Below are 15,956 nucleotides of genomic sequence, written 5' to 3'. Positions count from 1 at the left end.
TAATGGCACAATGCGACAGTAATACTAAATAATTTTATTTTAACATATATACATTTTATAAATAAAAAAATAAATCGTTTTATATTCACATGAGTGGTAGAGGGCTGTCGTAATTGCTTATATCAATTGTTTTCGTCGACAAACAATAGATAATGAAAAACAATCCCGCGGTACTGAATTCATACGGAATGAAAAATTTGAATTTCAAATGCGGCTCGTCCGTTTAACAGCCTATCGATACGCGTCTATTCTTTGAGTAAAGTCACTTTCATACTAGGGCACAAACACTGAGGTGTTTGAACACAGCGTCAAATTCCACTGATTAATACTTAAATAAGACATGTTGTTGTCTCTGATATTTTCAAAGGTATGGCAATATATAGCAATATAATATATGCAGTAGAAACTCGCAGTTATGCAAAATTGTATTATTCTACCAGTAGTACTGCTCTACCTAACTGGCCCTCGTGTGAAACTAGTATATTAATATGATCCACAACGTTTCCTATTACACCTATCACAGTTGATTTAGTTTTTTTATTAGCATAAAAACGAGTTTCTCCATTCTGAAATTACATAATTATTAAAAAATAATACATTTAAAGATTATAAATGGTTATCTGTCCAATAAATTTTCATATTATAGCCGTTAATTAAAATATACGAACTTAAAAGGCAGTTTAATGTCAATATTATATTTAAGATAAATATTTGCGTTCAGGATTTTTAAAAGCTTTTAATTTTAATCTTTGATTTGACCTCTATTTCTTCGATGAAGAACAGTCACGATGTTCTAAAACTAAGTTCTGGTATAAATGTATCTTTCTCTCAATATTTTAATCTCTCTTAAAATATTATCAATTATTTTATTTTTTGAAAGAGAATAAAAAATTTAAACCCACTGTAAGTACGTAAGAAAGTTTTTGGTAAGTACGTAAGAAAGTTTTTGGTAAGTACGTAAGAAAGTTTTCATAATCGCTTTCGTATTTAAAGTAAGGCACGTATAACAAAATAGGTTGGTAATAGCGGCCAGTTTATCTCCGAGCTCGGTGGTCCGTCCCGAACATACCTCGTTCGTTCCGAGCGCAGTCATGACAAATTAACTCACGAAAAATTGCCTCCATTCCTCAACCTCATTTACTTTAAAAAGCCACTTGCAAGTCGCATGGAGAACAAATACACTAACGATTATATTGTAACAGAGGAGATTATTTAAAGTTTTAAGAAAATAAAGTGGTATGAAATTTAATTATGTTATGTATCCTTCATTTCGATTTAATATAACTTTATTGATTTGATTTTTTACCGTAGGTTTCTGATTCCAAAATCTCTGTATAAAACATATCGTTATCCCTGTCATTAACTTTGACAAAATAGAGGAAACAATATGTTTTAAACGTAATTTTTGGACTTAGAAACCCACAGTTAGCCATTTTGTAAAATATAAAGCACAGTTATATTTTGGAATTTTCGTGGTTTAACGTAAATTGTATTACGTCTATGGTTTAGAATTGACAATAAGAGGTTGTGAAATCTATATAAAGCTAAACGACCGTCACACAAACTTCATGATTTATGATACCTGTAAATACTCTTCACAAAAGCCGGACTAGATTGAAACTTGTCGGAAACTTTACCGAAGCGCGGATAATAGGAAAATGATGTAACGTACAGCATTGTTGATCTTTGTTTTAAACTTAAATCAACTTCCAAAGTTCTAGAGAATGTGTTAAAGCAAATATATTTTAGTGAGTAATTCAAATCGCTTTATAATACTTAGTGCTGTAGAATAATTTTAACCTTGAAATCTTTAGACGTTTCATTGTTAGTTCTGATATTATAATTAATGAACGTGTTGATTTATTCTCCATGTATTTAATTAACTATTGAATATTTGGTTAACTTAATTGTTTAGTTATACCAATTCTTAGAATTAATACGCTTCTGCCATTCAATTTTAAAAGAAGTTTTTCACCGTATAAAGTGCCCTACAAATTACAAGCGACTGTAACAAAACATGAACAATAACGAAAAGTTTGTTTATTTTAGTAGATCTATAATTTTTAATCTTCCATGCTTCTTGGAATCAGCTACTCGTTTTCTTTTTTTATATTAATAACCGGCCAGTAGTGTTATCGTGTTAACAGTAGCAGTTTTTACGAGCATTCGAGTGGGAAGCGTTTAGTTATCTAATGCCGGCACGACCGCAATCCGTGTCTACTGTACTACGATTATCTCGGTATACGCCGGCTTTTTGCGGCTCCGTGTGCGGCAAGCCTAATTGCACGCTCGCTGTCGCTAATTGAACGGTTACCCTTAACCGGTCCGTCCACCGCTGTGTTTGTTCGACGATTACCTGCCATATTATACGCGGCTTTTGTTTTTATTCATATTTGCATACTGCGTTAAGCGAAGCGCGATTAGCTGACGATGAGGTGACTTTTGGGCTAATTTAACTTGCATTTTTGTAGAACAATGTTACTAGTAATTTTATATGTTTATTATTATTTAAGGCTGGCAATGTATCTTCAGTTACTCTGGTGTTGCGGATGTCCATGTGCGTTTGCCCCCTTTTCTTAAAAAAAATGTTCAAGAAGCTCATTAAACTTACTTTGAAAGAATGCTATTTCAAAGTTACAACCTGGTCTAAGATAACGTTTAACTTTTATTTGAAAACAAATAAAATTGAGATTAGAGTTTGATCTTTATATTTTATCGTTGAATTTGAATAAAATCTTAACACTCTGTTATATCACACACTATTAGCCTATATTTATTTTGCTTTTACTAAATTTTGAAATTGCATCAACATTGATCAAAGTTGCGTTTAAACTTGTAGAAGTTTAATCATGTCAAGGTGTAAATTAGAGTTAAAAGTGTCGCATCAAACGGAACGAAAGCGGTGAAGTATAATCCCGACCGTTATCTAGCAGTCGGCATCTGTTTGTCCGGCGCCGCGCCGCTTGGTTCCACTCACTCGTAAATATTATTTAATTACGCATTTATACATAATGTTAAGATCATTTCCGGTGTTTATGATATCTGGCTAATTATATACAAAAACAAAATTATTATTGCATAAATTTAATATATTAAATAGCTTTTGCGAAGTGTGATAAAAAGATTTACGAATTTATCGAGCAATTTAATCAAAACATAATCGTGGTTATTCAAACTTTGGTGACACATTATCATTAACTTATATAGGAAACGGCTAAAACACTCACGTACATTTGTCCGGTGTCGGCACCGACTAGTTTCGAGCCCATCGAGGGCCCTTTATTAGGGGGAAATTCACCCCTTGCTATATTTCAAACTTAAATGCTATTAACTTTCTTTGTAAAGTTAAAAGACTATAGTTTTTAAGTATCGGTTAACTAACATCATTTGCATCAAATTATAAAGCCTTCTTTAACAATCTATCTTAAAAACCCGTTTTCAACATTTTAATGTACCGTTTAATTTTAATGTTCAAGCCATAATCGTTATGTCGACCATCGCTTAATAAGTACAATGCATATGTGTTATTTATTCATATTATGTGCTGATTATATCATTATTGAAGCTTGAAAGATCACGAGAATTTGTACAACTATTTTAATTTTATTATGCATTAATTATTTTCCTCAAGGGTTCCGTAAATATATAACTAAAACCTCGATCTTTATTTAAGATAAAAATACAAAATTAAACTGAATAATGAAATTTAAGAAAATTACCAAGTATTGTCAAATCGTAAGGTCGTTGTTTACCGGCATGTTAGGTCACTAGCCAATAATTATTGAAACTGTATTGGGATGTTTCGTTACATCTACCATACAGCCGTATTCTGCCATGTCTGTTATATTCTGTTTGATTCCATTCGGAGTTCTTTAATTTTTATACCTCTGTTTATGTCAGATCAATCAAAAATTTACAAACATAGAATTTTGACAATGCCAGAACTGTGGCAAAAAAATAAATTCTTAGGTCTGGGTGAAGAAAGTATCTAACCAATATTCAATCGGTCATAAACAAGTATAAAAAAGTCGATACCGATCAGAGATATATGTGAGAGAATAAATTGCAAAGATATTCAGAACTTATCACAATAATTTAGTTCTCTAAAATAATCTAGAATATTCAAAATTAAGGAAATGTATTTGTAACTTTTGTGCTAAAGATAACTACGGAACTCCGCATTATATTGTCTCGGATACACACTTGACTGATTTAATTTTTTCACAGCTTATGCACACTATAAAACGCAGTCAGCATTTAAATTCTTTTTACAACATTATAAGCGAAATGCATATTCTTTAATTTCAGTTAACAATTTAAATTCCAGAAAGATATAGCAATAGTTTTTATAATATCGCTGGAGAAAAAAAATCTATGAAAGTTGAAACATCTCGGTAATTGATCATGTAACTATACAATGAAACCGGTAGATAAATAAAAGCAAAAAGCTGTTTCAAAAATAGTCCCCTTTAAGTGGCTTAGCAGCTGAGAATCCCAAGGCAAACCACCCGCTTATTTTAGGCCACGCATTGAAACTTCACATATTCGTAATTTACTAGATTATTGTAGATAACTGATAGGTACAAGTCTTAGATAATTGTAAAATATACAAAAAGGTACCCCCAAATTCAGACCTTCATCTAAATTATGGTCGTATTGACAACGATCAAAGGTACTCCTTTTATACCTAATTATAGACTGAAATATGCTACATCCATTATTGTCAGTTATTAACTAGGAATACTTGATCGAACAGACTGATAAGCGTACATATTTTTACTAGATAGTTTTTTTTTTTACAGCAATATTAACGCACCTGCTATACTAATTAAAAAAAATTACACCAAGCAATCTGATAACATAATTGCATAGAGTTGTATATATCATATTAAATTAAGTATTTAGTAGTTTTTCAAACACCTTTGCCAACTACCACCGTCAACTATTGACTAAAGCTAAACAATGTTGAAGGACGATGATCAAGGTTTCGTTCAGTCTATTGAACCCTTGCCTAGCAAAGGATCAAGTAGCAATCCCGTGACAAGAGACTCTTCTATTAGTAGATTTTCTTACGATGTACAGTACTTTCTATTTCAACAAAAGGCATTACGTAAATACAAATGAAGTAAAGAACGAGCTAGAAATTAAATTCTTCGATGATATTACAATTTAAAATGTAATTTTGTTACATTTGCGATCCCTTCATAAAATAGAAGCTTTCTATAAACATTACTAACGAGCGCGCTGGTATAAAATTACTCGAGAAAGTTAATCTTCTCGATATTGGTTGGTATGAAATTAAAAAGTTTCCTTTGAGACTGATGTAGGAGACTTCATGGCCAGGTTACTTTAGATTCGCGTGCTGAGATGCACTTTGCCAACAACTCATCTATTACAAATAAAAGATTCTTATTTACTAAAGCGCTATGTTATTAAATTATTTAGGTACTTTTTATTACTTTCGACTTCTTAACTGTTGTTATTTGTACCCGTATTTTATATTTATAGACTGTTGTTTTTAAATAATGACCCCATCCTCACCAACGCAATACTTGTTATGTAGAATTTGAGTTCCAAGATTTATTTATAATATAATTTATATACATAAATACGTGTACTAAACTTATAATTTATATGTCATATTTAATAAATAAGATCGTATATTAATAACAAAAAATATTTCTTTATATTGAATACATTTATAAGTTCTTGAGTAAGAATAGTAAAATATATATTATAAGTAACCTCTGTTCTTATTGCGAACAACTGGTGTGTAGATATGTTAAAACGCAAATCTGTAATTACTGTATTTTTTATCTGTGCAATTATAATACCGATTATTATCGCACTAAACTACGCATCGCTAGCAGCTGAAGTGTAAAAAATATAAACATCAAAATTCGTGCATAGATAATTAACTAGAAACGTGTAATCAGGGCTGTATTAAATGCACTGGAAGACATGCAATATTTAAATAATTATTTTTCATAAAAAAATAAAACATGATTATACAACAGATTCATAAACTTAATAGTTCACATTATACTTTTCATAATTATATAAACAACATTGAAAAATCTGTTGCTTGAAACTTAGCGATATTTCAGTGTCTGGTGGTAGTTTATCCTAACTTGATCATAATTAAAACAAAAGCATAAGGACGCCAAGCGAACCTGAAGAGACGAGGCGCTTAAAAATACACAATAAAGCAAAATAAATTTCCCGTTAATAAATAGGTACCTTCACTTAGGTATTTCAAAAAGCTTCGCAGAGTGAAATTTCAATTAAGCAGGTCGGAGGCGAGGCGATAGGCATCGGGTACACAATGCCCGCTCCATCCGGCCACCAATTAGCTCGCCCCTTAAACAATTTGCTCCCACTGCTCAGAACTTGTCTACACGAATCGCCTCAACTGTCACCTTACGCTCAATAATCCTTTAAATATCTGTAGCTAGTTAAACAATTTCACAATTTTCGTTTTACATTTTGTTATTTACATTACATCAAAATTAGATAACAACTAATGATATTCGAAAAAAATATCGACACCTATATCTGATTTTGTTATTCTCTCTTATTCTTCAGTTCAAGAAATTTTAACCATTATTAATTACAAAACAAAAAAATCATTATAAAACAATCGTTGCTGGCAATTTTTAAGACGTGGAAAGGAGATCAAAAATAGCATTTTGCTTTTACTTGATCACTCTTTGACCTGAAGATAAATTGACCTGAAGATACATTAAAATGGTAATGTTGTCGAAACGTTCTACGCGCTAGCTTAGTAAACGCCTATTCACTCAACAATTGAAGGCACCCACATCATACTTGAACGGAAATACTAACGCCGGCAACTAATAGCTTTGGAAATCTCACTGTCCTGAAAAGAAAAATAATATCAGAGAAAGTTTTTTTATAAGAAAACGGGGCAAATGAGCTGCGGGAACACCGTGGTGATCACCGATGCCCAAGGACATTCGTAACACCAGAGGAACTGTAAACGCGTTGCTGGCCTTTTAGATAGAGATACGATCGCTTCTTAAAGGACCATAAGCCGTACTTTTTGGAAATACCGCCGAGGACAAATCGTTCTACAAGGCACCGTTAAGAATTGCCAGCCATCCGGTATGGATGATACTTGGTGGTTTGTCATGTTTGTCTATTGAGAAAGTCGTTAGAAAATCCCGAATTCAAATTCGATTAAATTGACATAATTCGCTGAATTAAAACAAATTAACAAAAAATGTACCATCAATAAATTAGTAAAGAAAAAGTTCTGAGAATTTTAGTATTAGCCGGTATCTTTGTTTGATTGCCCTGTCTAATTTAAATAACAAAAGTCAGAGGATATGAATAAATTAGAGGCTACAGGCCGAGCGGACCGCGATCAATTCTATTGATAAGCCTAATGTTTATAGGACACGGTTATTACTTTCCATTTGGCTCGGCGTCATGTTATTTGTCTATAATAAAAAAACAGACTAAACCCCATTATAGAAGTATACTAAGTCAAATGCATTTAACCTTTGCCGGGTTAAACTTATTAGTCTTTCATAAAGTGAATTTTCCTGAAACCCCTACTTTAAATCAATTTATATCAAAGGTTCACAGGTTAAACATTTTACAATAATAATGATTCAGGCAATAATGACACCATTGAAAACCACATTATGTCGAATTAAGAATGAGCGTTCTAATGATTTGCGTTATATCTCAACCAGTTTTTTCACATTGTAGAGAAACGAGTTTTATTCATAAAAATCTCCAATTGCAATAAAACGTAAACTCACATATAAATAAACCAATATAAATTTATTAATGTATTAGGATATCAGAAGTTATAAGTAATAATGTCCAAATTAAGGTTTCCCACTGCCCCCGTATTAACGGTAATATGACGCACTAGCGCCTCGCGGCGAAATGGGGCACTACAATAATGACGTCAACGTCGTCGAGACTTTGAATACAGTGTGCTCTGTTTCTTTTATAGTTCAATTAAGTTTATTGTTACATCGTGTAAAGATGATCCTTTATCAAGCATAAAGCAATGAAGTAAACTTGTAGAATAATTGAATCTTTCGTATAATAGTTTGTAAACAATCTATTTCTTTTCATAACAAAGTAAACACCTTTTGCTATAAGTTCTCAAATTAATTTAACATTATTACAGGTGGACTATTACGCTCACAAATGTAACTATTAACTATACGTAATTAAGAAACAAATATCAGATCTATGTATCTTTATTTTTAGAATTATGAAAATTATAATAAAAAAATCTTTACCGTAATTTTCATGGCCCAAATAATTCTTATTTATATAGATACTAGTTGTCGCCCACGACTTCATCCGCGCGTAATTAAAAAAAAAAAGCTTTATTAGTAGCCTGTGTTCTTCCTGACTCTGCTCTATCAATTCCAAATTTCATCAAGATCCGTTAAGCCGTTCCGGAGATACCTTCTAATAAACATCCATCCATCCATTCATATTTATAGAATTAGTCAGATTTAAAAGATTTTGTGTGGCGTATACCAGAAAATGTACCCAATATGTAAGGTAAAATCAGTCTAAGTACGTATGTCAACCATTTTGTATAAAGTAAGGTTAACAAACCAGCGCTCAATTCACTTATTATGCCTCGGTACTTTTATGGGTCAGCGGTTGCCTTCACTAACAATAAAATACAAAAGCTGTTGGCTGCTATTTTATGTAGATCTGTTACAACTAGTTTTTATTTTTTTTAAACTTTGTTTGCTCTTTCCGCCCGACTGAGAAATTGATTTAATTTATAAGGTTCGCTTAAGTTAAATATTTTTTAGTTTTCTTTTGTTTCTTTTCCTGTTAATTCTGTGTTAATAAACTCTTTTAAGTAGAAGGAAAAGGTTACCTAAGTTACCTATTGTAAAATTCTCCTCAACAAGTGCAAGTAGTAAATACCGACTTCTACCATTAAAAAACCTCTGGTAACGGAATCACGAATAAGGAGACTTTACTATAATTTATGTATTTAAATTATGTCATATACACAAAATGATATTTATCTGTAACGTTAGCTGAGGTCTAAATAATAATCGATAGTTGTTGATGCTAAGGCTCGCGTTTGCCAGCGCTGCCATTGTTTGAAAGTGGGTATAAAGTGTTTGCGCAATCGGAAGTGGTCGACGCACTATCAACGCTCTGTCTGCGGTCTAACGACTGAACTTTATCATCAATTGTGCACTATTTAATTACAAATAAAAAATAAACAGTTCATTTTTTGTGAATTAATAAATAGATATTGAGTCTAATGGACAGACGCTTTGACTTTTAACAGACAGGACTTGACAAACGCGCGCATTTTCCTCTTTCTTGAATCGGTATCCGTTTTTAAAGTCGTTCCAATTTTGATTGTATGATTATCATCTTTTAATTTATTTACTACAACGGCGGCTCTTTGCTTAGTCCATTTATCTATAGTCAGTGGGTCTAGCACAAATATTTGCGACAATCGCCATCGTATCGACATTGACAAAATTTGTACCTATTAGAATTTGTATAGCGACAGTGCAGCAATAGTTCAATCTATATCTAATCTATATAAAGTCCTCTTTTGGTGAAAGGAAAATATCATTAAGATGGTATTAATAGTATGGCAGTTATTGTTAATACATACATATATTAATTAACGTTGAAAAAAAGAGGCGCTATACTTAGGCATCTAATTGAATATTGTACAGTACTTCGTAGTTTTTGAATTGGAGTACATTCGAATGAAGTAGTCATAAGTAGGTTGCGTAGGCGACCGCCGAGCGGCGAGGCCCGCGTAACGAGTGGCGCCGACCGTCCACTTATGCATACGCCGACAAAATGAAATGTTCGCCAATTTGTGAGGCAACTAGTTTCCAGCAAATGTCGGAAACTAGCCTGGAACCGTGCCAGTTACCCCCAAATCATTTAAATTACACTTATAATACCTACACTATCCAGCAAGTATCTCTTTTAATTGAAAGAGTGAAGTTACAAACTTGAACTTAAACTTTGTAGAGTACAAACGATCTATATAGGTACAAGTTATTACAAATTGTATCATGTAACGTAAAATAATTTGCTACATGTCGAATTTTACGATGAATTCAGATTGATAAGAGTTCACTTGGCACATTTTCAATGATTCGTTTGCTATTGTTTCAGGATATTACCAGCCCGCGGGACCGCTGATCAAGGAGAGCGGCGCCGAAGCAGACAGGGCTCTTGGCAGATATCATCCTGCGCCACACTACCACCCGCCGCATCCATCGGTGAGTGTTACACTTTTGTCATACTTCTAGTTACAAATAATTTGCAGTAGATGCTGCTACATAACTTTAACTTATACGACGGTTTAAGCAAAATGACAGATGAAAGTGCCACGAGGCAGTGAGGATATTGTCATTTATTAAATGAAATGCATAAAGAATACCCTTTTACTATATATTTAATGCCCTTATTCTGTGAAGTTACGCTACTTTACTAATCAAATTAGTCTATTCACGAAACACCACATTTAATAAATAAATTGCCACAGTCATTATATGATTACTAAGTCCCATTCTCAGGGTTGTAAAGGGTAATTTTTTGTAATTTTGTCAAGTTTTATCGAGTTTCTCCACTTTTATTTTTATTTGTGGTAGATGCTGCAGCAGTACGGTCCGCCACCGTACTATCCCGCGGAGCTATGCTATGGGCGGTACTACCGGCCGCCCGGGCCCTACCACATCCCGCCGCCACAGCCTGATGCTCCGGTAAGACTTCTATGCAATGCCTTTGGTCAATTCGGAGCAGAATTTCCCTTTTCTATGACACTACTGATAAGTAAAAACAAAAGCACTGCTCCTAAAGTTAATAGCTGTTACACGTGTGGTAATAGTGGCTAACAATTGCAGATGGTGGGCGTGGGCAGCGACCCGTACCCGCCGCCCCAATACTACGGCTCGCCACCCTGCTACCAACACTCACCACAAAGGATACCGTACGTCGGTAAGTTCACCACAAATTTTTCTATCCATTTCCAATTCGTGAAATATTTATGTGTGTGTTCTGACATTATGGATGTTTATTGCAGAGTATCGTGGATGCCCGTGCCCATTAAACGCGTGTCCAAAAAACGTCCTTATTGGGCCCGCTACTGGTAAAGCCCCAGCCGGTGGCGGCCCCGCCGACGTCCTCGCTCTTGCGCCGCCCGGGGGCGCCTTCCGCGCGAAGGTGCGGGCCTGCGCCCTCGACTCCGCCGCCGACACGCACGGCAGCGGCAAGGTAACACTCCACACATCTCACCCTACACATCAACATAGAGTGCCTAAATAATAACTTTTTCACGATAAAAAAAGAAAGAAAGGGGAAATTGAAATGCATACTTCTAGAAAACACTCGAGAATACCTGAAAAGATGAGTTTATTAATTTAGGTCAGTTTTAAAACGAATTAAGTGAAGCATTTATAATTCCAGGATCCACCGTTAGAGCCGGAGCCGCCCGCCGCGGCCGACGCTCCTCATCCTTGTCCGCTGCCGACTATCGGCGGTGCGTCGCCCAAACGTGAACTGTTCGACGTTCGCGACAACCTGCACCGCGCCGGGGATATGCCCAACCCCGCCGAGGCTCTCGGCCCGCCCTCGCCGGCCAGAGGGTCTGCGGGAGCCTGCGCGCCCCAGCCTCCGCCCGTCGCGCCCAGGCGAGCCAGGCTCGGCAAAGCCATGGCCAGGCGGACTCTGGCGGGCGACGACACGGGCTTTCTCTTGTCGACGCCTCAGCAACCGACGCCACATAGTGACGTCGATGATGACGTACTCGCCATCTCTCCCCCGATTTGTGTACCTATAGACCTATCGTCATCGGACGAACGATCGACGCCTCTAGTCGACGTAAAAAAAGAGAACGAAGGCCCCACGTACACACCACCGAGGAAGGTCGAAGCGCAAGCTCTCAGGGAACATAACAGCACGACGGCGCTTCCCGAAATACCAGATTTAACGGAGGCCAATAAAGCCGTTAAGAGAAGGTACTCGAAGCCCAAACTTGAAATCGATATAAGAGATATACAACTGGATGATGCGTGTAAAACTAATGGAATCGGGGAACACGTAAAACTACAAAAAAGAAGAAAAGTATCAGACGACCACACCGATGTTGTTAGGATAGAAACTGTTACAAAGGAAGCTAAAAAGAAAACGACTCCCAGTACAAAGAGAACGCCCAAGTCGCCGCCCGCAGAGAAAAAGAATCTTAAAAGAAAATTAGAGGACATGGCTAACGGGCCTAAAGCAAAAAAAGCTCTTATCGAAACGATAAATGACGATCCCCGCCTTAAAAATGTAGCAGCTGTTGCGGAGGAGCCGTGTATAAAGAAGTCAAAAACAAAAAGTGCACTTCTTCTTGACAATTTAATAAGAAAAAACAGTATCGATGGCAAAGGTTACGCGTCCGACAAGGAGTTAAACCCCGCAGAGTTATTTTTGTCACCGAACGAAAACGTTGCACAAAACGTAACGAAGAAAACTTTAAATATTAATAATAACATTGTTGAAAATACCTCACCCACGAATGGAGTGCGGCCGAAAACGATAGCCGCCGTTAGCCAACTCATAGAAAAGAAACTGGCGTATAAGAACGCTTGTAAAATTGACTCAAAAATCACGCACAATTTGAAATCAGTATTAAAATCGCCCACCGATACATCAAACTTAAGTGAAGAACATACGAGTAAAGTTCCATTAAACAACGGTGCAAACTCAGACAGTAAAATTTTTGATAAATGTGAATCAATATTAATTGAAGACAAAAATGAAAAAGACAGTAGCAACGACGGTATCACCAATGGAGATGTAGACAAGGCTGTGAAAACGTTAAAAATCAATAAGAACAAACCTGCATCAAATCAAATGGAAACAAGTCTTAAGACCTTAAGTGACATTACCAGTAGTGTCGATGAATCTCAGTGCAAAGCCAGTAAATTACAGGATCAAGAAGAGAGGGCGAAAGACCTCGAGGAAACTTTAATAGCAGACAAAATGTTAAAGAAACCTAAATCGACTATAGAAAAACCTAACGGGGAACTCAAAAGCAAGAACGTCGAAAAAGTCGTCAAGTTGCTGGTTTCAAAAAAACAAGCGAAATCTAAAAAAGTAGACGAACCGCCGTCAAATGAGAACCAGATAGAGCAAATAGAAGAGAAGACGAAAAATGAAAAGCCAGGGAAACGATGTAAACTAGGTATGGATAAGGAATCAAAAGGGAAGAGCGTGGAAAAGTTAGCAAAGCTGCTAGTGTCGAAAAAAACCGCTTTGAAGATGGACGAGGCGACGTTGCTGGTGGAGGCGGCGTGCGCCTCGCCCACACCCAGCGCCGCGGGCGAGGCGAGCGAGGCGGGCGAGGCGGCGGAGGCGGGCAAGCTGTGTGTGCAGAGCCCGGCGGCAGGGGCGCGCGGCGGCCGGCGGCGGCGCAGCGGGGGGCGGCGCGCCCGCCGGGCCCCCGCGCCCCTCACACCCCTCGCGCTGCAGCCGCGCCCCCCGCGCGCGCCACCGCGCTGGAGCAACGGCTGGAACTGGGACGGCGAACACTACGTATCCAAAGTCTACCTCAACGTAAGTCTAAGTTCATAAGTCAAGGATCGCATCTTGTCTTGCAGATCTATGTGATGTGAGATAAGTCAAAGATGGCACGTTGTGTTACAGAACGACTCTCGACTGGACCGCACGGCGCGGTGCTGGGCGCGCATGTGGCACGCGAGCGGCGACCGCGTGGCGCGCGGCGACTGCGTGCTGCTGCGCGCTTCACTCGCGCGCGCTCAGCCCTTCGTCGCGCGCGTCGCCAGCCTCTGGGAGAACCCCGATGATGGTCAGTATACCGACCTAAGCTTACGTCGTCGCCACTGATCATTTTGGAATTTCTTTAGACTTATGCGTGTGTCTATATTGATATAATTATTGCAGGCGAGATGATGGTGTCCCTGGTGTGGTACTACCGGCCGGAGCACACGGAGCGCGGCCGGCAGGCGGACGACGCGCCCGACGAGGTGTTCGCCTCTCGGCACCGAGACGCCAACTCCGTCGCCTGCATAGAGGACAAGTGCTACGTCCTCACCTTCAACGAGTACTGCAGGTCGGTATATGCACTGTCAAAGCGCAACTGTTGCACAGAAAAGGCGATTATACAGACCCGTAGACAGGGGGCGCCAACGAGTTACGGGTTACAAGAGAACAAAAGTTTCTTAATTTCTTCCGAAAGTCCTGTGTGTTGAATTGTTGAATTTCGAAATTATGAAAATGGCAACATTAACCATGTAACTGTCAAGATGACATTGTTAGTTCACATGTTTTGCGATCGTTTGACAGCTGTCAGTCTCCATAAGTGTTAACCTAAAACTAGGTTTTATAATTTAACTTTTAATTTGTTTCATACATTATCTGCAGTTATCTTGGTTTCCAGATGAACTTACTATAAAACTAATTATTATACTATTTTGTGATTGCAGATATAGAAAACGGCTAAAAGCATCAGAAGAGGGCATAACGATGGCGCCGTCCATAGTGCCACCGCTGCCGGCGGGCGAGGTAACGCCGACTTTGGCGCCCAACGACACGAAGCTGCCGCCCTCCGTGTCACCGGAACTGGTGCTCTTCTGCCGTAAGATATACGACTTCAGGTCCAAGAAGATACACATGCCCAACAAATGAGAGCACGCGGCTCCACACATTGCTGCGAGTTTATTTCACCTCGATACGGATTCGTCTTACGTTTGGGCGACGACAAAAATTATGCTGATCTGGGAGCTAGTAAGTTCCAATCACCGGAGTGAAGACTTGGAAAAGTGAATACCAAAGTCGATTTTCACATTCGATCAATTTTTTGACGACATCGATGATAAAAAGTTCAATCTAGTTGGTGTCGTCAGGTCCGCTTCATTGTTGGACTTTAAAGTTATTGATGTATTAATAGTGTCACCATCCCCATCCCCCAATTAGTACAAATACACATGTAGTTGCCCCTGTGGTACTTGAAGCCAAGTTATATTTGTATTTAAGAGCCGATTGATTTTTATGTTGCCTGTGTCGTGATTTGTGGTAGATAAAATATCCCGTGTGATTAATTTGCTGAATTCCTGATAACGTCGGATTATCAAATAAATAATTTTTATCAATGGATGCCTTTTATAAAGTGTAAGTAGTCGTAAGAGTCGTAAAGCATAATGTGAATAGAAATATGTTTGTTTTGCTTTTTGGGGTAATCTAAGTCCTTGCTATTATCGATTTGGTAGACTGAGAATCGTGTGCTCGGGGACTTATTTTGCGTGACTGATTCTCGTAGTTTTACAGCTGCATAGACACTATAAAGCATTTATTTCGATACGACGTCTTTCCTTTTATTATTGTAGAATCTGTATTAAATTATTATGTTTTTTTTTTATAATTTTGTTGCAGTAACTGTTTTACACATTCGAATAAATCACGTAGAATACTGCAATATGTGCGTTGATTTAGAACTAGTACAGATTGAAATCCCAAAGATAAATGTTATATACAAACTCAATGAATTCATAAATATTTATCAAAAACTGGGATAATTTCTTATGTATACTGGTTATAATATCATCGCAATAGTGTTAGAATTAACATTAGTTAAATCCCCTGCGTGTTTTATTCATTGGCGAAATCATTTATTTTGTCTATTTCTCTATTTTTGCTTTGAACTTAATTTTGTCTTTATACATCACAATATTTTTTCGGACATGGCAGTAAATAAACATATAACATTATAGGTACTTATTAATATTTTAAACAAAATTTACGCTGCCTTTAAAGGAATTGATTTTTCATTGCATTTCGGTCATTAGTACGAAATTAAAATAATAAAATGGTTTGATTTAAAAAAAAATCTTTTTGAAAAGAAGGAAGACTGATTTAAAAAACGGCTACAGTTTACATCAATGTGTTTTTTTTTTGGT

At 37.0% G+C, this 15,956-nt stretch overlaps 1 protein-coding gene across 1 annotated transcript in view; it reads left to right on the top strand.

Moving 5' to 3' along the window:
• The window catches only part of LOC106710819, a 162,813-nt gene extending 147,137 nt beyond the window's left edge, over positions 1–15,676 (top strand). Inside the window, exons 5-13 of the mRNA XM_045680971.1 lie at positions 10,171–10,277; positions 10,650–10,760; positions 10,902–10,995; positions 11,081–11,271; positions 11,464–13,354; positions 13,430–13,596; positions 13,687–13,849; positions 13,945–14,113; positions 14,487–15,676. Coding sequence (XP_045536927.1) covers positions 10,171–10,277; positions 10,650–10,760; positions 10,902–10,995; positions 11,081–11,271; positions 11,464–13,354; positions 13,430–13,596; positions 13,687–13,849; positions 13,945–14,113; positions 14,487–14,688 — 3,095 coding nt within the window. The 3' untranslated portion in view covers positions 14,689–15,676. The remainder of the gene's footprint in view (positions 1–10,170; positions 10,278–10,649; positions 10,761–10,901; positions 10,996–11,080; positions 11,272–11,463; positions 13,355–13,429; positions 13,597–13,686; positions 13,850–13,944; positions 14,114–14,486) is intronic.
• The last annotated feature ends 280 nt before the right edge of the window (positions 15,677–15,956 follow it).

Source organism: Papilio machaon, chromosome 14, assembly GCF_912999745.1.
Source record: "Papilio machaon chromosome 14, ilPapMach1.1, whole genome shotgun sequence".
NCBI lineage: Eukaryota > Metazoa > Arthropoda > Insecta > Lepidoptera > Papilionidae > Papilio > Papilio machaon.
This window is presented reverse-complemented; position numbering and strand designations above follow the sequence as displayed.